Below are 25,103 nucleotides of genomic sequence, written 5' to 3'. Positions count from 1 at the left end.
GTGACATCTTGAGGCTTCATTCCTATTGTTCTATGTTTTGTATTATTGTACTGACTAACTACATCAGCTAATATGCTTATCCACTTGTAATTTCCGTTTAAACTGAAACGTTTCCACATGATATTTTTTAAAGTTCTATTTACTCTTTCAACAATTGAAGCTTTTTTCTCACTGTATACGTTGTAATGATTTACACCATATTTTTCTACCATACTTTTAAAATCTTTATTAAAAAATTCAGTTCCTTGATCAGTTTGTAGATTGTTTGGAGTTTGAGTTTTAAAAATAGATTCCATTATCTTTGACCCTTCTCGAGCTGATTTAGTTTTCAAAGGGTAAGCCCACACGAATTTTGAAAAACAATTGATAGCCATTAAAATATACTTCCAACCATTGTTTTCCTGAGCATATGGTATTATTTCAAAAGATCAGATTGAAAAAGGTAATTTAATGATTTTAGAATAGTTCTACGTCATTTAGTTTATTCGTACAGGTTTATGTATCTCTTCTACAACTTGCTTTTTTTCATGGGAAATTATAATTCTATAATGCTTGCTTCTTGCAATTCTTCTATTATAGAATCAACTAGCTTTGCTCGCAGAAATTAATATTGTTTCTCCATGAAACCTTTTAACTCCCAATTCACCCTTACAACGTTTTAATTTTATGTAATGTCGCCATCTTAGATTTCAAATACAAACGTAGCAACATTTCATCCGTAATGGTTGATTTTTAAAATTGCCAAAACACGTATTTGCTTAATTTCAAAAATGATCAACCTTCGAGTAAATCCGAGTACAAACAAAATATACCCCATGGAAACCTTGCAACTTGCAACCTCTTTTCATTTGATTAATAATATCAAACAGTATGTATACCAAGTTTCAAGTAAATTCAACAACAAATAAAGTATGTCCGAAACAAAAATTGTAACACCTTTTCACCCCCCCCCTTTGGAGGTTGAATTTTTTAAAATGTCGAGATAGGTCTTTCAGAAATTAAATGAGAGACCATTAAACCAAGTTTCAAGTAAATCTGACCACAAATAATACATAAAAATTCCTGTCCGTAAAACGCCAAACTTTCAAAGATTACGTTCAATCTCTCCTCCTCAGTACATATCTACAGTGTCGTATTTGTGGTACAGAGTCACTAATACCATGATATCCTAAACAGCTAGCTCGGAAATATAATGTCATGATATCTCTTTCTTTTAATATAATGCTTTCAAAATTACAATAATTGATACTGTAAAGTCTGATTTCAATAGACTGAAACTAAACCAACTCCTATAAGAATTCTTTTTCAACTTATTACCGAATTGAAATGAAATGTTTAATCTTTCTTTGAGTTGGTCTTTCGCAAAAGAAAACTAATGTTATAATAATTTACTAATTATTGAAAACTATTATCACGAATAATTTTAAACTGAAATCNTAAAAAAAAAGCTGCTCCCAGCATTAACTTAACTTTACGAGACTCTGGCTCAAGACCGCAAAAGTAATTTCTCCCATTGTATAGAAACGTAACTCATATTATATTTCATATTTTGTATGTAAATATTAAAATAATAAATTAGTAAGGAATATATTTTTTTCTGTACCTCGATAAAATTTTTCAAAACTATCCAGACCCCACCTAAATTTATATTATTACTAGCTTTACCCCGCGGCTTCGCTCGCAGAAATTAATATTTTTTCTCCATAAAACCTTTTAATTCCTAAAAACTTAAAAAGGTACTGAGATTCGTGGCGTAGTGGTGTATATTATACTTTGGGTAATCTTTAACTTGGTAATGCATCTTACTTTTTAACACAGCATCTGTAAATGGATTGAGTAGTCTAGGGGTGCTAATATGCAGAAATCAGTAGGTGAATCGAGTAGTTTACTGATTCCACTAAAGTTGTTGTTACATACCTTTAAACTGAATTGAGCTGTTTACTGGTGGTGTTGTCAGCCTGAAGCCAAACTTTACTCATCGTGTATACATTTTGTCTTGTGTATACAACGCACCAAACGTTTTTTTGTGACCCTGTTTTTATTAAGATCCCTTTCCATCTCAAAATATGTACATATGCGTCAGTTGTAGTAACATTTCTATTGTTTGTTATTTTTTCTTAAGCAGTATTTTTCTTTATATAAATGGTCATTTGTACGTACTCATCCAATAAAAAATCTTTTGTACTAATTTTTAATGTTTATTACTCTTATTCTTTCACAGTACCTGGGTAAAGTTACAATTTGACATATAAGAAGCCAACCATCTTCTTCTTAAAAATAGGCTGTTATATGACAAATTCTAACTTCATCATTTAACAAAACTGAAAAACCTAAAACAAAACTGAATCCCATTTTAATTTCCCGCCTTTTTCTTCTAATGTTAACCCATCGTAATAGATGGCGCAGAAGCTCGAGTTATATAGATTCTATGAGCAATCTATTTGTTGTGATTTCTGGGTTGAGATCTCCAAAGAACACAGTCGAATCGTGGAAAATAATTGTTTAATGAAAAACGTAGACACAAAAAATACTTTTTTGTATCTCAGACTCTGCCTATCTTGACAAGCAAGATTATTACAAAACTTTTAGTCGATGGACAAATATTTAACAATAATATCGCAGAATATAAAATTGGAGTACATCTGACAATTTACACTTTTTGAGTATCTATATGTTTATTTTGTTTTTTACGCCTGCCAACTAAATTTTACTTTTATTTTTAGACAACTTTTATTTTGGACAAATTTTGATTAAATTCAATACTCCTCCTTAATCAAATATGAACGATTTAACTTGAATAGAACTTTGCTCAAAGGCTTTGTAGAAATATTTGCAATTTATTTATTGTCTTCAATATGCTCAATACTAACAGTAACTTTGGTATGATGCTTAATAAACTTTCTCAAAATCTCAATATGTTTCTCCCCCTTATTTAATTTACCCTCGTGAGTGTTTTGCAACATATGAATCGCCAATATGTGTGGGATTGGATGGTCCTTTTTCAGGATGCCAAGACTAGTCTCTTCTGCCAACACATCCCTGTCGATCCCTTGATAGGCTGCTCTGTACTCTGCTTCGGCTGTAGACGTCACCACTTTCTGTCTCACAGAGTACCAAATAAATGGACCACCTCTGAAGATCAAACTGCCACTGGTCGATTTCATTGACTCTTTCTTTCCTCCGAAGTCAGCATTTGTGTACACCTTGATCTCCCTTGAAATACCTACCTCATATATAGCTTTCAGATACTGGAAAGCTCGCTTCATCATTTTCCAATAACTTTTCTTCTGATATCAGGTCTCCAAATTGTCGCCAAGTAGAATAAATTACCGACGGCCTCACGGTAAGGTGTCCCAGTTAGTTGATTCAGTCGCCATATCTGGCTCAATAGGGGTTGGAGCTGGGTTGTACTTTTCCATTTCCTTTCGCTTCATAATCATCTGCTTGTTCGATTGACTCACAAAGATTCCTTTGGAGTCGATTTTCAGCTCCATGCCGAGGTATGTAAACTGGTTCTGGAAAGTCTTGCTGTGAGTTATCTCGAACTTCTTGCCAATCAACTTTAACATTCACATTCGTATATCTTCAATTCCAAACCATAATTAAGCTGGACTTTTGTCTTTCAAAGTACTTGTTCCGGTTTGATTAATTGTGAAAACCGCATATGAAACTACCTTCGCCCAGAGACTTATACTCAAGTTGGCTGCTGTTACGATGAGCGTGCAGCTTCAATGATGGTTCTCATCTCTCGTTTTATTTTTTCATTCTGTTGTGGCGTGTGTGGATTTGTAAATGTGTGAAAAATATCCAAGTCGGTCAGAAACTTGTTCGTGACTGCGTTTCTAATCTCCTTGCCATTGTCAAAGCGTAGACATTTCATTTTCCTTCCAAGTTGATTTTCCGCCATGTTCACAAACAACTTCAGCTTGTCTGGGGCCTCGTTCCTTGTCTTCATGAAGTAAACCGTTCTGAAGTGCGAAAAATCATCTTTAAATATTAAGAAGTACTTGTAAAGGTTCTCTCATCTCGCCCATGTCCACATGTACAAGATACAGGGGATGCTTGGCTGTCTTCTCATTTAAGGGGTTAGATTTGCAGTGCTGCTTGCCATAAGAACAACCTTCACATACATAATCATTCCAGTCGTCGACGAACTTTATGCCTCTTCTTTTCAGAACGTCTCTCACATACTAAATTTCACTTTTACTTTTAGACAACTTTTATTTTGGACAAATTTTGATTAAACTCAACACTATTAAAAAGTGGGAACAACCGTTTAAACTAATTATAATATTTATTAACTCTTACTGGTACAAAATCGCAACCAAACAATTAAGAAATATTTTTAGGACCACAGCTGTGGCGTGATATAAATTATGCTATATCTTTTTTCACTCTTCGCTGCTTGCTTTTTGATTGCTACCAACTGCTCACGCCGGCACACTTGCGCCTCGTATGTACGTCTTCTTGGGTCGGTCCATGCTCGAGCCTCACTGCTGTGGATTTGGTGTTTCAGGTACATCGTCTTGGGCTAAGGTAGTGACGTCGGTTTTTGCTTCATAAGCGGGTTTAAGTGTTTCTGTAGACTTCTTTTCACCATTGACATTCATTTTGAACACTCTGATATTGACTCGTTTTATCACTTGATAAGGTACGGAGTACGGTGGTTTGAGTGGTTTTTGTTTACTCTATCAACTCCTAGGAATACATGTGAACAGCTGTGTAGGTCTTTAAGTATGAAGACTTGAGCTTTCGTATAATGAGCAGTTGGAGTTGGTCTGATGCTTCTCATGTATTTTCTGAATTTTTCGGAATTTGTGGATCTGCTGGCATGTCCTGATTTACGAAAAGTTCTGTAGGAACACGTAGCGTTGTACCGTACAATAGTTCTGCTGGTAAGGCTCTTAAATCGTGTTTAACACACGTGCGAAGTCCCATGAGCACGGTTGGCAGACGCCGAGTCCAAGGAAATTGTGGATGATACTCTCATGTGATTTTAGAGTTCAATGCATGCGCTCTACCATTCCATTGGAAGCTGGATGGAGTTGTTCTAATACTTGAAGCGCAAACTAATCTTGCTATTGAAGTGAAAACGGCTGACTCAAACCTTGATCAGAAGTGATTGATAATGGTGTAACGTAGCACAAATCCAATTCTCAAAAATAGCAGTCGCTACTGTATCTGCAGTCATATCTCTAGCTGGTATGACTTCTGACCAAAGAGAAAATCTGTCTACAATTGTGAGACAATACCTGTATTCATCAACTGTAAGTAATTCAATGAGGTTAATGTGGATATGATTGAACCTGATGCTTGGTAATTCAATATGGTTAGGTTGTGGTATGTCGCTGTACTTTTAGATGCATTTTGTTTTTGTTTGTTCGTTGTCCTGCCGTTTGGATGAGATAAACCGTTAATTGTGTAAAAAGCTGCTTTGCGAAGTTTCTAATAATGAATGGTTTAACAATACCAGAAGAAATATCACAATAAATGAAGACATTTTGTTCAGGATCAACGTTGAGATGATTCAATTTCAATGAAGAGTTAGAATTTTGTAATAGGTTTTGAAGTTCTTCGTCGTCAGCTTGAGCTCGTTGAATCTCTTGTGGACAAAGTACTGTTGGCATGTTGATTTGATTTATCCTTAACGAGGTATCAGCTATAATGTTATCTTCACCTTTTACGTATACTATTTTTGTGTTGAACTGTAATATGAATGAAACTGTCGAAGTTGACGAGATGAGGCTTGCTCGGATTTTCTGTGCAATGCATACATAAGAGGCTTATGATCAGTTTTCGCAATAAATGTGCGATCTTCTAGGAAATGCTGGAAAAACGTTATGGCTGAATGAACTGCGAGGAATTCTCATCATCAATTGAGTTTAGCTTTCTTGAGAACAAGCCTATAAGCTTCCATTGCTGTTCTACGAATTGTTCTAAGACTGCTCCCACTGCTGTGTCAGAAGCATCTGTTCTAAGTTTTAAAGGTGCGTTAGGATCTAGAAAAGACATAAGTGTTGCTTCTGCTACATTTCGTTTAAACATCTTGAATGCTCGGTTTGTTTCTGATATCCATGGAACTTAACGTTTATCAGTTTTCTTTGAATCTTTGATAAACTCATTGAGAGATGCTTGAAGTTTAGCTGCGTCAACCAAGCATTTGCAATAATAATTGATTACACTATTGGTTCATGGTTTTCTGATATACCATCTATATAAACAAAAACAAATTCAAGGCCTCTGAAGACAGTTGAAATGTTTGTGATGAAGTGCGTAACTCGAATGGCATAACAACATATTCATACATACCAAATGGTGTATTGATTGCAGTTTTCTGAATGTCTTGTTCTGCCATGAGAATCTGATGATACGCTCTTACTAAACCCAAAGTTGAGATTACTTTTTTTCCATGAAGACGCTGGAATAAGTCTTGAAGCAGTGGTAGTGGGCATCGATCACTTGCCCATGGACCTCTTGAAGCTCTTAGGATGTGTTGTTCGAGCATAAACTCGATTTCAAGACGAAGTGGTTCTAGCTTTACACCAGTTAGCTTCCTAGGACGTTAAAAAAAATCCACTAGTTTCGATGTAATGAGCAACTGGAAAAGTAGCTTCTGTGCGTGGAGTTGTAGCAGGCTTTGTAATATCAATAAAATCTTTCAATAGGTTAGAATAAGTGTTTTGTTGATTCAGAGTGGAGATGCTGAACGCGAAAGTTTGCGTTACGTCATATTTTACAGTAAGAGTTGGATTAGTATTAATGAGGCATTGCTTATGAAGATGAATTACCAAACCAAAATAACTGAGAAAGTCGGCTCCTATAATGAGCGTTTTTATATCTACTATCATAAAAGACCACTTGAAGGATCTGTGCAAAAAAATCTACCTGCAAGATTCTGTTGTCGTAGGTATTTATGACACTAGAATTTGCAGCTTACAATTTAATTGGACCACGGTTTAGTTTTGTTTTGATGAGATCTAGAGGTAATACTGATAGTACTGAACCGGAGTCTACAAGAAACTTTATTTTATTCATTTTGTCGTAAATGTACGGTATTCCTTCTGGAGTAAACTGGTGTCGTTTCCCATTTGCGTTAAGGACAGCTTTTTTGTTTCTCTGGTTTTGTATAAAAGTGAAACCACCTTCACATTTGTTTGCTTTGGTACCAAACTGTTAATTATTATCAAATTTAAGTAAATGTTTGTATCCCAGTATCAGTGTAGCATTTTTTTTGTATTTTTTACTTATATATTGTTTATTTGTTAAATTGAATTAAGTATGATTCAGGATGTTTATGTTAACAGTCAACCTCTAGTAGTCGTCTATGCTTTTAACGTTTAAACTTTCTATGAGGTAATCGATGTAGGAACGACATCCTTTATTTCGAAGAAGACAATCCCCAAAATAATACACGTTAAATAGCAGGGGACGTTGACTCCTCTCATGTGACAGTGTGATATGCTATAAAGGAACAGTTGTTGCATCTTTATCATTTGCAGAAGCCTTGTTTATAGACAAATTTGTTTCATATGGGATGGAATTTTGAATTTTCACAATAATCACTATTAGTGCCAATCAAATTCGCATGTTGAATATCCTTCGCGATTTCATGAACTGTTTTCGGTTAATGTGAATTTTCTTCCACTTTTGGGGTTAGATTTAATTTACATATCACTTAACGTTCACTAATATAACTAGTGTTTATTAAAGTTAGAAACTCACTATGATGGTAGACGTTATCACAAATTAGACATTTTGAGGCCCTTTGTTTTACGTGACCTTTGGTCTAAATCGGGAAATTGCTTCCCGCTCGTCATATTAATTAGTTGTTTGATTATTACAATTGTGAGATTACTACCGGATTGTTAGGACAAGCTGTTAATTTTTGTCATTTTCAATGGTCATGTAAATATTAAGTAGGTGTTTGTTCTATTGATTTTTTCGGGAAAATAAGCCGCATTTTTAAGCGGAATTATTACCATAATAAATTTTCGCTGTAGTACTTTGTATTAGCAAAAAACAGCCCTTTGATAAGAATTATAATGTTATGGTAGAACAAGATAACATCAACCAAGTACCTAGGTATACTGTTTGACATCATGACCATGGATGATAGATATTAAGGTTGTTAGGGTAAAGCAACAGTAATATACGTAGAAGCGATGTATTTGAAACAATAATTAAAAAGTGTAATGGTAAAGTAGTATTTCTTAACCCGAATTTTTCCTTATAAATAACTCGTTGTATTTAGATGGTTCAAATTAGGGAAGTTTTACTGTTTTTTCTAGCAGATGGTTTAGTTGTACAGGTTTACGGTATGTAGTACTGCAGTAGATGAACTGTCATGTCATCAAATTACAAACTCCGTTTTCTTTTAGCATTTAATAAAGGGCATTTTATAAAATAAATGTGACTTTTATTAACAATAACGTACAAATGGTAATACTTACTCAACAAGATAAACAATCCTAAAAATACTTCATTATTATTTTCAACAACATTTTTGACTAGTTTAATTTATCAGTAAACAAACGTAGCCGTTATGAAACTATCAAATGGTAATGTATAAAGTGATTTCACGACTACTTCTTTTTGAAAGTTTTGTTTAATTGAATTTAAAGAAGGAAACATTCATTTAAAAAGTTTTCCAATGAGTGATATAAATGAGGTCGAATAGTTGCTAATCCATGATCTTCATCTGGGTAACTCTAGAACATATTAACAAAATTGAAATAGAACAACTTCAAACAGTATAAATTTATCCTCGTACCAATTGTCGAAAAAGAATATCCTGTTGTTCTAATACTTTGGCCCAAAGCATGGACTGCTGATAATGAACGTTGTCATCTAATGTACCATGAATTAGAAAATAATCTTTTTTTCTTATTCCTTCATATTGTGAGAGAAGTAGTGAATTTTTGTAACCTTCAGAATTATCCCCTGGTAATGGTAGACCCATAAATCTTTCCGTGTACACCGAGTCTGTGGAAATAATTGCTGATACCTTTACTAGTTTTTAAAAAATTAAAATGATTTACCATACAAGGTCCAATCTGTAACAGGAGCTACGGACATTCCACATTTAAAAACTCCATCGACATCTTTGGCTAAAGCCATTGCTGAAGCATAACCACCGTAACTCCAACCCCAAATGGCAGTTTTACTGGAATCAACGTACGGCAAACTTAGCTGGATTTGTCTACAAATTAGTAAAGCATTTTACTAAAATCATAAAATGATAATAGAAGAAAAAAAACTCAGAATTACAAAAAATAAACATTGTTGCTAGCAGATAATACTATTTTCTCTGATGTTTGTCTAGAAACCTTATAAAGTGAAATTATAGTTCATTTCAGTATATCGTATTTTTTTTAATATTACCATTATTGAATATAAAATAAAATTAAACTGTTATTAACTACCTCGTTACGTTTATTTGATCAGAAACTTCAACAGTTCCCAAAGCTCTGTATAAGGAAAACAACATTTTATCTCCTTTAAGGCCAGAACCTCTTCCATCTATCATAGCGTAAATTATACTTTTATTGGAAGCTAAATATGATCCCCAGTCCATAGAATACTTTTTGATAACTTGGTAAGAATCTGGTCCACCATATCTTAAAAAGTAATCTTTTATTTTAAACGAACCTTCAATAATATTAGTGCATTGTGCTTCCGACGATAATTCTAAAGTTTAATACGTGTTAGGAATCTATAAGTATAAATATATAATATACACATATCCATTTTATTAAAATCGTTTTAGACATAATATTCCAATAAAGGAAGTGCATCGTTATCTGGTGGATATTTGTTGCTACTGAAATATTTCATGTGTTGGATTTATTAGGGTATTTAAATTTGTCTAACTGAATTGTCGACGCAGCTTTCATACGTGATACGTACGCAAACCAATTATTAATAGGAACGTTTAAGTTTTTGAAAAGAAATTTATTGAAACTCTATGGCGAGCTGATGAGATCTAAAAAGATCGAAATTGCGATCTGCGTATGGTAGTTTTTATAAAGTTTTGGCCAAAAACTTAAATGATCTTATTAATTGGTTTGGGTGAATGTTGGGTAGACGATTTGGTTAAACAAATTTTAATACACCAGTAAGGTTTTCTATAATAGATGAAATACTTTAATAGGAACAAATATCTACTAGATGTCGATATACTGCCTCAATTTGGATATTACATAAACTTTCTCTACATGAGCTTCTTTGATTTTATTAGTAATTTATTAAGATTGCCTACGAAATCGCGATCCGTGTCTGGTAGCTTCGATAAATTTCTGACCAAGAACTGAAGCATAATACTGGTGGTAAGCCGCAGCGGCTTTGCCTGTACTATATTACAGCTTATAACTCAAAAACTATAATTCTGATGAAAAATCGAAGAACATACGTCATTTCCTTATATCTTCGAATGATACCTCACTCGACTATATTTAAGATTTCTAAATTTTTGTCTCCAACAATTTTGTTGGAATGTGCGTTCGATCAGAAGACGAGCCTAGTATTTACGCGACATGAGCGGTTTAGCAAATGACGGACAAAGGACACATGCTTACGATGGCCTATTAATTAATAGTATAATTAATTAATAGTATGATAATATTCTTAATGACAATAGATGCCATCCGTTAGGTCTAACATCATTGCGAACGCAAAACGGCACTGTACGTATGTTTTCGTAGTTACTACAATTCAATAGGTAGCGTTTACAGATTGGTTGGTTATTTTCGATGTTATAAATAATCATTATAAAATCAAGCCGAAAAGAAAATTAAGAAACAAAAATTAGTAAAATGTATCTTCGAAGTTTGAAATCAATATACTTTTTTTTGCAATATTTTTAGGCCATATTTGTTATAATTCTATTAACTTACACATGTACAACCATTGGATATTTTACGTTCCCACTGGTATCTAAATTGGGAGGTAATTTGAGCAATACTTGAGCGACAAAGCCTCCTGCTACTTCAAATGACATTTGCTTTATAGTTGGAATAGATTTATTTCGCAACTTGGATTTTAGTTCGTCACCATTAGTCCAATCGGTTACGTGTTGATTGTTAGTGCGAAAGATAGAGATTTGAGGAACCCCTGGTCCTTCACATTTAAGTGCAAAATGAGTATGATCTAAACTAAAATCTGCAGAATTATACAAACAGTCTGTTGATAATGACGATTGATCTGTGTTACAAGACAGACAAGTTCTGTTTTTTGAAACTGTTGATACACTATATACATGTTGTACTGCAGGATCTTCTTCAGTGTTGGATGTATAATATCTGCAACATATATGAAAATCTATTATTCCTTTTAAATAAAAGACAAAATAAACGGAAAAAAATAAATTTTTATTCTACATTGTGATGTGACTTCATTTTATGCACAGGTACATGAAAAAGTGTTAAAGGTAGCCTGTAGTGGGCTGCTGAGATTACGTTATAGATCTAGCGACAGTTTTCAGTGAGTCATTTTATAATGCATAATTTTTTTTGAAAATATAGATCCTACTGATATAGAAATGGTTAATCATGTTGCCATACTAATGGGTCAATGTGAAGTAGAAGCCAAAAAAAGAAGTGTTTTTTTGCCCCATTTTATTTATTACATACTTAATCGAAAATGCAGTCTCGCTGCTCACCGCTAGGACAAAATAAGTCTTGCATAAAAAAAACCTACTTTTGTAGGATGGCAGGCACTATAATTGAAAGCGCGACGAGCATCGTGATTAGCAGTGCTGGAATGAGCGCCACATAAAATTCAATTGGTTTGCATTCACCTGTATATTACGTACTTACTTTCACCTAATATTTGTCAGTCGTTTGTTACTATTAAAAAATTATTAATCGTGTACCCGAATTGGTCTTCCCTATTATTTCCATTTTTTGTTGTAGTTAAGATTTTTGACGTATAATAATTAAAGTAATTGTTCTCAAATTCTCGCATCTATCCTCATCTTCCTTTTTGTGGTACGGCTACTTTCATGTCACAGGAACTTTCTCAGTCTCGTACATGTACTTAAGTAACTTTGTTATGACTTCTTCGTTTTCTATGCTGTTACCACTACACTTTGTTTCTCTATCAGCTCTCTCTGCTTCTTTATCTGTGCAAAACTTAATACCTAATGATTTCGTTCATATTTTTCTTCCGTTAATTTTGCTCTTGTATTTCCTCATGTATCTTTATCAAAGATAAAAAGGATCTTAATTCCACTCTTGAGGAGCTTAATAAGTACCACTTTATTCTCCTCTCTGTGAATTTTTTTAATCCTTTGAAGGACCTTTATTGTGGGCGCTTTAAGGGTTACCAAAGTACCATGGAGGAGAACCTCACCGTCTTAGTAGCACCGTCCCTAGCACGAATCTTCTCAACTTTTCCAACTCCTTATAAGAGTGGATTAGTGCGGTCCTGCTCTACCAGACTAATGCAGCATGGGTTACTCCCTCAAAAATTCATCCCATGATGGTTGGTGTATAGATATAATNTGCAACGAGTAATTATATTCTTATCTCTATGCACTAGTGACCTGTGGTACTCGAAATGTTACATGGTTAGTAACGGCAATTAAGGATGCCCAAAATGAAGAAAAATTTAGACAAGAATGAAGAGACCCATACGGGGATTCAATAGATTATCCTGAGCTCAAAGTAAGTAGATCCAACAGTATTGATTGTAGCTACAAACCCTTACGCTGCAATCGTTGCCAAATGACCATGGAACTCAGGAAGAACCTACATGTCAGCCAACATATTAGGGGGGTATACAGGACGGCTTTTCCGACATTATACACGCTTCATAGTGAGAGCGTCTATTCAGCACCTGCCTCAATATTGAATCAAAATGCGACCACATATCCTTATAGTTGTCGCATAATGCAAAGGAAAAAATGAATTTCGTGATTTGCAAGCAATTGCGCCATATAGGAAATTTAATTACGAAATTTTCTTTTACTATTCGTTTAATAAAAAGCAAAAGGTTGTCAGGTCGCGTACTGAAACTTTCTTTCTTTACTTATGACTTTTGGAAGTGATACGTTCCTCTCTTTGACCCTTTACGAAATATCAACCTTGCAATTACAAACATTTCTATATCTGTCTTACTTAATCTCATCAACCTTTTCATTAAGAAATATTAAATGTTATCATTAATTAAAGTGTCGCTAACGGTTTTTTTACCACTCTTATATTACATACCATTGGGATATCCGAAACGGTAAGTGATACAGTGTGGGATAAATTAGAGAAAATCTGCGTTCTTTTTGCTTTGAAATTTTCCATTTTCTTCTTTCTTTAATAACTTTTTATTTATGTTCTAATGTTCATTTCGGTATTCTTATGGCCACCATGTTGGACTTTTATGCCTATAAATAGGCCATTGATATATCACACATTGAAGTTAGAACGTTTATGTCTCTCCTTAGAACGTCATTTATGTATTTATTCATTAATATCAAGCCCATTGTCAATAATGTAAATGTAGTAATTTTCATAATTTTGCTGACTTAAATAGAAAAGTTAAAAAAGAAAAAATGGCAAATTTCAATTTCTTTGCGATAACTCAAGAACGGTTGAAGTTTACATAGTTTTTTTCCGATTCTTGAAGAGCATAAAAAAGACACAGGTTTCCTCTAATTTAACCACGCTGTATCTCTTACCGTTTTGGATATTCCTATGGTATGCACTGTAAGAGTGACCACTCTGTATACCAAAAATGATGCGTCAAGTGTTTGTAACGGTTAAACAATGCCACACTCAAGCTGTTAATTACTCCGCTCGCGTATTATATTTGCTTCAGCGTTCCCGAACGAGTCGCCAAAAGTGCTGCGCGAGTGATCCGATAAATTGCTGTATTCGATTTACGCATTTACGATTTTTTTCGTTGATAAGACCTGGGAAGAAGCAGCACTAGTCAAGTGATACGGTTATTCGGATTTGTTTATTAATTTTTATTAATATCTTTTTTGAGGGATACTGACGATAGGAAACAACAACACTCATTTTCCTTTTATTTGTAAATATTATTTAATAAGTCCTTAATTTGACCTTTTTCAACAATAACCCCATTTAGTTAATACACGAAGAAGAATCATTAAGACGAAACTGTGCAAATTTCTATTAGACGCAGAGCATTTTGTTCGAAAAGACGGAAGATGTATTTTAAGACGTATTTATGTTTATATTACTAAGATGTATGTATTTTTTGAAGATGAAGACGTTATGTTAGGACGTGATGCATTAAAAAATTAAAAGATTATTGTTTTACATTTATACTTCATTTACTTTCTCTAGCGATATGACCCGTCCAATGTCTTGGATGCGCGCTGGCAAAATCGTAGGCAGCGAGAAAAAAGCTCATTATACTCTCGACTCTTGTTCATTAAACATACTTTTTCATACAGTACCTACTAAAAGTTTTGTTCAATCATGAATAGTAGTGCGATTCGAAAACAAGCGTTAAATCCTTTAATATGTCTTCAAATATAAATAAACATGTCGCTGATATTTTCAGTAGTAAATGGTACCAATAACAGCACATTTGAACAATGCAATTGTAGTGGATGAAATGGTCAATTTTTCTGTGCAGTACCGGTTAAGAGTTTGGCCGAGAGTTGTCTCCTTTCTTTTCTGGCCTAGTGCTGTTCTTTTCTACTTTGCGCCGGTCAAACTGAAGATCACATCGCTACAGAAATTAAACAATGTATAGTTGTTGTTTGTGTTCATTCGTTTGGTATTTATGTTCATCTTTACGTTTATTATATACTTATTCAACTGCTCGGATCCTTTTATTGAACGACCCCTAGACAACGAAAGGAAAAAACCCTACAAACAATGCGGGTAAATCATGATCAATCAGGCTGTGTTATTTAATTGGATTTCTATAATGCTGAGGCAAGAACAACACGCACTCCGCTCAGTAACAAGAATAAACAGTGCAACTGTTAACCAATTTCGTTCCGAGGGTTTAAAAAAAGATCTGCTATTCGTCATTAAACTCAAGAACTATGACTTTCTATTGTCGGTTTGTGTATACCTACAAGTTACTTTGTCTATTCTACAGAGGAAAAATAATGTCAATACAGTAAACAGTTTGGTACAGCAGGCAGTACAATTCACATTGCGATAAACGCCCAGACTAGTTATGTACACTGCAACGAGTAATTATATTCTTATCTCTATGCACTAGTGACCTGTGGTACTCGAAATGTTACATGGTTAGTAACGGCAATTAAGGATGCCCAAAATGAAGAAAAATTTAGACAAGAATGAAGAGACCCATACGGGGATTCAATAGATTATCCTGAGCTCAAAGTAAGTAGATCCAACAGTATTGATTGTAGCTACAAACCCTTACGCTGCAATCGTTGCCAAATGACCATGGAACTCAGGAAGAAGCTACATGTCAGCCAACATATTAGGGGGGTATACAGGACGGCTTTTCCGACATTATACACGCTTCATAGTGAGAGCGTCTATTCAGCACCTGCCTCAATATTGAATCAAAATGCGACCACATATCCTTTTATTGTTCGAAGCTAGTCAACCGTTTTTCTTATATTACAGATTAGATAGTGTGATTTTATTACTCGCTCATACTGACCCTGACTTTGCTTAGTACAGCAATCGTTACAAAGGAAAGTTCAATTCAGTGTAGCAAGCAGTCCAATTCAGATCATCAGCATTGATAATTGTTGTAAAGGTAGTTGTTCCTTCCCGTTCTATGGATACTACATACGGGTAGTCGTGCTAGGCTTTTCTAACTGTGACTAGGCTGCTCCGTTCTTCAACTAGACAACAGTGCTTACAGTCTTCCCAGGATCTTCTTAAAAAGACGTCCGCATTGTTGTGTAACCTCCCTGGTCAATGTTAAATCATTTGGGGTTCTTTTTGTTTTTTTTCGTCTTTTTTCCTCTGCTTCTTTTTGTTGGTTAAGCATTACTATAATGCCTTTCAGCTGGTTTCTGATTGTTCTCCCTTGTGCTCTGGTGGAACGTGTCATAAATCGCACATATACCAAGTATACCACAGTCAGCTGCTTCGAAATAGAATGTTCTGTTGAAAATTTACAAATCCCACTTTTGATACCAATTTTTGTGGATTTACTGTCCAAAGGAAATTTTTTGTTAATTTAACAACAATTTCTATAGTAATGACGATTTTTAGAATCCCCGCGCTGTCGATATTCGCGGTCAATTTTCAAAGCGACGCACTATCCGACAGGTGCTTACACTTTATAATAGTATTATTTTAGCCCACTACATACAATTCGTGTCAATATCTCGTTATTTTTAAATGGTGACCCAAATGAGAAAGTTTAAATTTTTATTGAAGGCTTAAGTGCAAGTACTTAAATTAAAGGGTGAAAATGTGAATTTGGAATTTAATAGAATTTGCTTACTTCTAAAGTATAAATGCAAATCTTACATTAGGTTGTTGTTACTATCCCAGGATAAAATTTCTCCGACGACAAATTTTCCATTTGTAATTACATTTGCTGAAGAAGTTTGATTAACATTAAATAGTGTAATATGTCTATATCCTCCTAAATTATTTCCTTGGTCTTGAGATAGAATAACAGCCATTTTAGTACCATCATCGGAAAAAAGAGGTGGCGTAAATAATTCTATCCAGCCATTTGTTTTATTAATACTGACAATCTAAAATCAATGCATTCTTTGTGACGTGTTAACATCCTTATTTGTACGTATTACTACCGTTTCCGAAGTTGCAACTGTGTCGGAAATAACATATGCTAAAATTTCGGCATAATTCTGCACCCTGTTCATCCATATAGCAGTGACAGTTGTGTTCGTTGCCCAATTGACTGTGGCCAAAATATTGTCTCTATATACAAAAGAAAAGCGCAAATATACAATCTGATATTTGAGGTACTTACCTAAGCCCGTTTCTTTGTTATTACTATCGAAAATAAAAAGTATAAAATTTGAAAGTAAGAAGTAGAATACATACACATTGCGTAATGCATCTGGAGGACTCAATATAAGTTGAGAAAACTGATTTTGCAAATTTACGACATGAAATGTAACTGTTGGATTAACAGTTCCAGCCTAAAATAAAAAATACATTAAGTATTACTTATTGTTAGTCAATGATTTTTAAATTTAAATGTTTATCTAGATATGGCCAATGTACACAGAAACACACAGCAGAAAGTTAAGAGGTGCTAAATTACGACGCACAATAATTGGGTTTAATTCTTATATACCAAAAAACGATGAAAGATATTCGTGTCAGAATTTAATTTTAAAAATTGACCTATTTATACTTCCTGCACGAAACCCATTTTACTCGTGTGACATTTTACGTTTAACGTTTTTTGTATTTTATTTTTGGGATATACCTCCTTGCGTTAATCATATTTTTTGAAGCGGTTGCTTTCATATTTGAAAATATATGTTTACATTACGACTAATAAATGCCTGGCATAGCATGACATAAATTAAAAAATTATGAGTAGGGTGCACTTTGAGAAAATAATTATCCACTTTAAAAAAAAAACTAACCACTTTAAAATATATTACCACGTTCCCTAAAAAGGATTTGGATGAAAAAATGATACATAGCACAATCATTTCAAAGTGCAAAGAATCCATTTCTAAGTTGTCAATGTTAACATTAAAGGTCATAATAAAGTTGTAAGTATTAATGGTACTATTGCAGAAAATCCAAGTCCAGCTATTTTATCGTTATGCATCGTGCAAGGAAGTATTCATTAGGTTATACTAGTTGTAAAATTGGTTATTTGTATGCGTTAATAGTAACATATTTTATTATGTAGAATAGATTACAATCATATACTTCAGAAAAATAAAGCGAATAAAGTTTCAAAAATATCTAGGCTATTGTAAACGATTATGATAGATGACGTTTAGTGTTGCAAGTTCGAAATCGCAATTGGGTTGGGACATGACATAGAAAATCTTAAAGATTATAAAGATTAGTCACTAAAACCAACCAAAATAATTCGATGGACTTTAATATTAAGAGCTGAAATTAGAGCATAATACGGCTAAAGCAGTATATTTTTTACAGAGTTATTTGGCAATCGCAAACGACTCTCTATATTGTTGCTATGACGAAGGATTGTATAATACGGTGTTTTCCCATACCGTGCGTAAAGCTCAGTCGGATGGGTCGACAAGAGAACCGTTTATTATTAAAAAATGATCATTTTTAAAATTGAATATTAAAATATTTGATTATCCAAGCACGTAAAATCAAGGAAGCTAATGTAGTATCCATAAATAGCTTTTTAGCCTTCACGGCGTTATTGTGCAGGCTGGAAAGCGTTATTCGCTCCTCAAAATTGCCAGTTATTTTGTGGGGGACTTGAACGGCCACTCCGACCTATAAAGCTCTCTTGCCTTCTGCTCAAGCTCCAGATCGTCTATTGTAGACATCACCTGGACCACCGGACTGCCGTACACCACGGCTGTCTCTCGGAGGGTTCTAGATTCTAAGTGTCTGAGTGTGTGAGCGGCTTATCAATTCGCCGACTAGCCGCGGGCGCCTTCATGTGTGCTGTATCTGTAAACGTGGGTGTCTTACCTTCGTTCCGGAAAGCAATTAAACAGTTCGAAGAAAACGCAATTTTTCCGGACGGCTCGAGAATGTTCCCAAAAGGAGGCAAGGGAGTATAAAAAGGAAGAGACTATCGCCGAAGTAGAGTAGAAATAAATTGACCGTTGCAGAAGTGAATCAAGAGATAAATTGACAGTGATAGAAGTGAAATAAATAGAATAATTACCTAAGTTTAGTAATAATTTGATAGTGTTTTTAAGTTCAATAATAATTAGTGTAAATAAATAGCTTTCTTCTTAAAAGTTAATTTGTTAAACCCACGAACATTACAACTGGTGTCAGGTGCGGGGTTGAGTAAAAAACATTACAATGGCAAAGAAGTTGTACGAATTAAAAGTAGCCGAGTTAAGAAGAGAATTGGGAGAACGGGATGAAGCGACAAGCGGTAACAAAGTGGAACTCCAGTGGCGGCTCGCGGAGGCGTTGAAAAAGGATAGTCATGATCCTGAGACGTTCCTTTTCGAAGACGAATTCTCGCAAATGATGAAAAGTTTACAAAACTTGGAAGAAAATAGTAAAAGTTTGGAAAATAAATTGGAAGAAAACAGAAAAATTTTGGAAAATAAATTGGAACAGAAAAATTTTGGAAAATAAATTGGAATAAAATAGGAAAAATTTGAAACGTGAATTGGAGGAAAATAATAAAAGTTTGAAACGCGAATTGGAAGAAAATAGTAAAAGTTTGAAACGTGAATGGGAAGAAAATAGTAAAAGTTTGAAACGTGAATTGGAAGAAAATAGTAAAAGTTTGAAACGTGAATTGGAAGAAAACAGTAGAAGTTTGGAGAATAAATGGGAAGAAAAATTTAATAAGAATATTCAAGACACAGAAGAGAAGATAAAAGTGCTGGAAGAATTGATTTTTAATGGAAAGACAAAACCAACCGAAGGGGATGTTGGCGCATCCAGTACACTCAACAAAGCCAGCTAAACCAGCCAAGGGAACGGTATAGAGTCAAGAACACGAGTAAAACCACCAACGTTTGACGGGAAGTTCTCATGGACCACATACCACAAGCAATTCGAGGCGGCTGCTAAGGCGAATAATTGGGCGCCTGAAGAAAAAGCCACTGCGTTGACTGTTGCGCTTCGTGGAGATGCATGTGACATTTTTAACACCCTTTCCCTGGAAGAATTGGCGGATTATGAACGGTTGGTAAAACGGTTAGAGTTGCGCTACGGCGAGTTATGCCTTTCGGGTTATGCAATGCCCCGGCGACGTTCGAAAGGTTAATGGAGAAAATCTTCAGTGATCAAATTGGAAAGACCTGCTTGGTATACTTGGATGATATCATAATGATTGGAAGCACCTTTAATGAACACCTGCAGAATTTGCAAGCGGTATTCCAGCGGTTACGTGAGGCCAATTAGAAACTCAGTTCGAAAAAGTGCCACCTTTTCCGCGAAGAGGTTTCTTACTTGGGACATGTTGTATCAGCGATGGGCGTGGCCGTGGATCCAGAGAAGATAAAGGCCGTGAAGGAATGGCCAGTGCCTGAATAAGAAGCTTCTTGGGATTGTGCACTTATTATCGTCCCTATGTTTATGGATTCGCCAATATTGCCAAACCTTTGACACGTTTAACCGAAAGTGACCGCAAATTCCATTGGGATTCGGATTGTTAAACGGCATTTGACAAGCAGACTGCAAGCAGTGTGATCGAATGGAAAAGAACGAAGAGGCAATTCGACGCGTCACGGTAATCGATGACGGATGGTTACCTAACAATATAAAACACGAGGTAATCGATGACGGATGGTTACCTAACAATATAAAACACGACCAAGAAAACGACCCGGACTTGAAGAAGATAATAGAATGGAAAAAGGACGGAAAACGGTCAACGTGGCAGCAAGTTTCTTCCTGTACCCATGTACTAAAATCGTTATGGGCTCCGTGGGACTCAATGGTTTTGGAGGATGGCATCCTGAAGCGTTTTGTTGAAAGTCCAGATGGAGAGGAAGATAGGAAGCAACTGGTTATTCCTCGAAACAAGGTTAGAGAGGTGTTCTGGTGGCCATTTTGGAGTGATTTTATTGGATGAACTGTAAGGAAGATGTCAAGAATTGGTGTAAGAAGTGTACCACCTGTGCCGCGAGTAATGGGCCACAGAAAAGGCCAAGGGCGCCAATGCGTCAATACAATGTCGGTGGCCCCTTCGAACGAATCGCAATCGACGTGGGGGGTCCATTCCCAGAGCCCGAGAAATTAACAAGTACATCCCATAAAATCTCCTATATAACCTAATGAAAATTTTTAATATCCTGGAACTGTCCATTCTTCAAGATATTTTCAGCAGTTATTATAAAAATTTCTTGCTTATTTCAGAAAATTCGGATTTCATTTGACACTTCCGTAATTGAAATTTTGTCCCCTTTACTAATCTTGATAGGATTGTGAAAGGATGCAGCTTGGTTGTGGAAGAACTCAAGCTTTGTGAACATTTATCCTGTGACGTATGATTTTAACGGTTCCTATATTTTTAAAAATTTTGTACAGGTGCTAAAGGGCCAACCATCGTGTTTTGCGGTATTTCATTATACTTACTATAATAATTAATAAACAATAGGTGATATATTTTTACGGTACATTTAGACTATTGTTTTACTACCATTTATATTCCATTATAGTTACCTTGGCAGGTACTATAACTTGATTTAGAGTGAGGCGCACAAAAGATGGCATACCGTCCGGAGCAGCGGCACGTTTCAACGTTCGGCTTTATTCTATGCGAGCAGTTAACGTTCTAGTTTACGTAATGTACAGTTCAGTGATAACTACGAAAACAGTGGGCACCTATTCTCAGCTACGGCGGCCGCAATGCGTGATCTTTATCTACTAGATACTACAGCATAGTGACATCACACGCTTTCTATGCATGGATTCCAAATATGCCCCAACCCAATTTATATCTGACAGTTTCGGCAAAATGCTGGCGCGTATTCTATTTTGAAATAGAAATATACAAATAATAAACTAATATTATGAAGTTGCCGTTTCAGCAAATATGTTAAATTATGATTCAGATGAACACGATAAACCTTATAAATTGTGAAAACACAGCTTTAGATACTTAATTACATTTCATTGACGTTTTTTGTTATCGAAAAAACAAATTAAAAAATCAAAATATTTTCTCATTATCTTGTAGTACTGACCTTTGGATACCTTATTTGAACAGCTCGAGTATATTGAAAGTTCAGGTCACCAGGTAGCCCGTAAACAGGAATTGTCATTAAAGGAACGTTTCGATCATCAAATTTAGCATATGCCAATTTTGTTCCATCAGGTGAAAACCAAAAAGCCTTATTTGAACTGAAAACTTCCTCTAAAACAAGAGTTTAAAGGTGTAATAAGCACCTTCAGTAATAATACAAACTGTTATAAATTGATTAGTAAGTTAATAAAACACCGTTTTTTTGTATTTTCATAAACTTAAAAGTTCATGTAAAATTTTTGATGAGTCATTTATGTAATTATAATAAGAGTTATCCCTGTTTGGTGTCATTGTCCTGTAGATACTTTCTTTTCAGCTAGTCTAGTAGTTTTATTTGAAATACAGTACAACCTTTTAGAAATATGGGTAAAATAACGATATCTCGGTAACCGCTGGCGGTACAGAGTACAAAAGAATGGTTAAAAGTGTGATTTTTCATGAGTTTTTTCTATTAAGCTTTATGCATACCTAAAACGCTTCATAAAGAAGTTATGGACGAATTATTTAAAAAAAAGGAAAAACGTGATTTTCGTCACATTTTTATCTTTTTTAGTACGTATTTTTGATATTTAAAAAAAAATAAGAATTCTGTAACAAAGAACTCCGATGGGAAATTTAATTTCCTACAAATAAGTATCATTGTGAAAAACTTGTAAAGTGCATAATTTTTGAATTATCGTGACAAAACTAAAAAATGGGCCTTTTCGATTGAACCTCACACCCTCTATTTACTATCACCTTCTGATTTTATAATTGTTAGGTGCCGAACTAACATATTTAACAATAAAGGCAGATGGATGCAATTGATCCTTATTAAAACCTATATTCAATAGTGTAATAGTAATTCCGATTACGGAAGTCTCAGATACTTAAGCGGTAGGATGAATAATTATTCGATAGCTATAAATTGGAGTTGTATTGATGGGTCAACNATATTAGATTTAGTCACAACTCACAATTACTAAGAAGAAAATATTTGCTTCAAAATGATCAACTATAATTTCATTTTTCTATCTGCTGGTCATACCAAAAATCATGTTTCGCACCGCACTACACGCAAGTTGGCAATGCTGCTAAACAAAACGGGGAATTCCCTAATATTTTCTCCGTGCTAGTGATAATAACCCGACCGATTTGAAAAGGGTTATATTGACTACCAATCTATAAGGAATGATCGATATTTACGTTTGGGTGATAATAATGGCACTTTCGATATGAACCATTCTTGAAAAAAGTGGTTTCGTAATTGTGTTGAGTATTGTTTTCTTACATAATATAGCGGTGCAACCGATTTTTTAAGTATTCAGTTATCTCTTAAAATATACTAAATAGAACAGTGTTCTTACGTAGTCAAGAAGAGAAAAGTATTCAACGATAATAACTGTGCATAAGGTAAGATATTTTTAAGTTAAAATAAGAAATTATTATGTCTTCCACCAGAAGAAATTTTGAAAAAATCTGCAACCATAGCAACTGCTTACGTAGATGATTTGGAGGACAGTCTGGGCGACGAATTAGTGCAGTTCGCTGCAATGCTCAATTCTGATGTGGCTAGTATTATTGACAGCAGGAATCATGAGGCTCTGAAAATGCAGGTTTACAAGCTGTTGATAAATAATTCTTTACAATCTTTTTTACCGAACGTTGAAATTGCTTTGCGCATTTATTTGTCTCTCATGATCACCAACTGCAGTGGTGAACGATCTTTCTCAACATTAAAACGTGTTAAAAATGAATTGAGCCAACAACGTCTTAATCGCCTCACTTTAATGAATATTGAACATGATTTACTCCGAGAAGTCGATATCAACAGCATTATTTATAAATTTGCTTAAATTAAATCAAGAAAAGTTTGTTAGTAACAATTTTGTTTTATTTAATAGCATAAACTCGATAAGTACCTAACCTAAAACAGTCTAAGGGCCCCTTGATAGAATTTGCTTCAGGCCCCGCGCTGGCTTAATCCGGCACTGGTCGTCTTTGCTTAATTATGTACCACTGGCAAATTACAGATCGATAAAATTCTTCTAGGTTCGTGGCCAGCAATTTATCGAAACTATTAGATCATTTCAAACATATTACTTCTCACCATATGTACTTTTGACAAATCACTAACTCAAGTGAAGTTGTTATATGCGCCACACGCTTTTTAATTTATCTCTTGAAGTAGCTAGAGAGACATACCTTCATATACCCAATCAGGAACACCATTATACACGTTTCCTATACTTCCGTCTGTTGTTATTTGAGTATCTTCTTCACTGGCAGCACTAGCCCTGTAGTAAATATTATTTCTCATAATAAAGATCAATGAATTTCCGACAGGACCCCAAGATGCAAGTTGCAGTATACTTTCTCCACTCACATTAACAAGTTTCGTTTGTTGATTTAGTAAATTGACAATCGTGTATTGCGCCAAAAAGCTGTATCTGTAAAGCTGAAGAAATCAATCAGAGCAAGTTTTTTATTATGATTTACTCACTTTTTGATAATCATGTCCTATAAGAAGATAATTGCGGTCTGGCGATAAAAAATAATCGAATGCAGTTGCTAATACCTAAAAGGAATATTTTTATTAAAAAATTTGTACTGAGGAACTAGCGTAAGAGAAGGGCTGGTTGCGTTACGCCCACAGATGCATAGTGTATAACGCTTATATATCATTTTCTATCAATCACTGGTAGTGTATGGAACGTGAGATCGTTTTAATACTTTATGTTGTTCAGAAATGTTAAAAAAACATGTATGCATCTGTCGACCGAAAGCGATAGCATGGTTATAAATCAGAATCAAAACGAACAGGTAATAAAAGAATTTCGAAGAATTAACAGAAAAATGCAAACAATCTAGAAAATTATAAACACAGAGTGTAACAGTAATAAGTGCGGTGCTTGCAGGATGTGGTAGGGCACTATAAAATTAGAAAAATAAGTTTACAGTTTTCGAGAAAAAAGTAGCTAAAAGTATAGGTGCATTCAATTCCGACCCTGGTAAATTTAATACGACAACGCAACGTCGTTTAAACAGCTGCAGCATCAATGTTGTATTTCTTTTGTATTTTTTTGCTTATGTACTGTTTGTTATATGATAGATTAGATTAAGTATGATTCAAAATAATTACGTTACAGCGAGTTTTTTATTCTTTTAACGTTGGTCAATCGATGAGCAGCTCAATAAAGTATTGTAGCGAGCACGAGCGTGTTTGTGTGCGATTGGGTATACGTGTGTGTGAGCGGCTTATCGATTCGCCGACTAGCCGCGGGCGCCTTTCT

General features: G+C 34.7%; 1 protein-coding gene and 1 long non-coding RNA gene across 7 annotated transcripts in view; both read right to left on the bottom strand.

Moving 5' to 3' along the window:
- Positions 1–8,404: 8,404 nt before the first annotated feature.
- LOC108738717 (venom dipeptidyl peptidase 4) overlaps positions 8,405–25,103 on the bottom strand; it is a 102,025-nt gene continuing 85,326 nt past the window's right edge. For 5 of the 6 annotated variants that reach the window (XM_018472265.1, XM_018472266.1, XM_018472262.1 and 2 more), the window contains 11 exons: positions 24,314–24,388; positions 24,016–24,268; positions 21,773–21,942; positions 16,983–17,080; positions 16,727–16,856; positions 16,437–16,669; positions 10,893–11,297; positions 9,423–9,617; positions 9,039–9,199; positions 8,771–8,982; positions 8,406–8,708 (listed from right to left, as the gene is read on the bottom strand). In XM_018472265.1, the coding sequence (XP_018327767.1) occupies positions 8,616–8,708; positions 8,771–8,982; positions 9,039–9,199; positions 9,423–9,617; positions 10,893–11,297; positions 16,437–16,669; positions 16,727–16,856; positions 16,983–17,080; positions 21,773–21,942; positions 24,016–24,268; positions 24,314–24,388 (2,025 nt within the window). In that variant the 3' untranslated portion in view covers positions 8,406–8,615. Of the gene's footprint in view, positions 8,709–8,770; positions 8,983–9,038; positions 9,200–9,422; positions 9,618–10,892; positions 11,298–16,436; positions 16,670–16,726; positions 16,857–16,982; positions 17,081–21,772; positions 21,943–24,015; positions 24,269–24,313; positions 24,389–25,103 lie in introns of all 6 variants that reach the window. The other variant, XM_018472261.1, reaches the window with a different exon arrangement.
- LOC108738718 lies at positions 22,841–24,003 on the bottom strand. The gene is made up of 3 exons (XR_001938025.2): positions 23,733–24,003; positions 23,470–23,661; positions 22,841–23,414 (listed from the first exon to the last, which is right to left on the bottom strand). It is a non-coding gene; the product is annotated as an uncharacterized LOC108738718 (long non-coding RNA).

The sequence above is a fragment of the Agrilus planipennis genome, unplaced genomic scaffold, assembly GCF_000699045.2.
Source record: "Agrilus planipennis isolate EAB-ADULT unplaced genomic scaffold, Apla_2.0 scaffold207, whole genome shotgun sequence".
Lineage (NCBI taxonomy): Eukaryota > Metazoa > Arthropoda > Insecta > Coleoptera > Buprestidae > Agrilus > Agrilus planipennis.
This window is presented reverse-complemented; position numbering and strand designations above follow the sequence as displayed.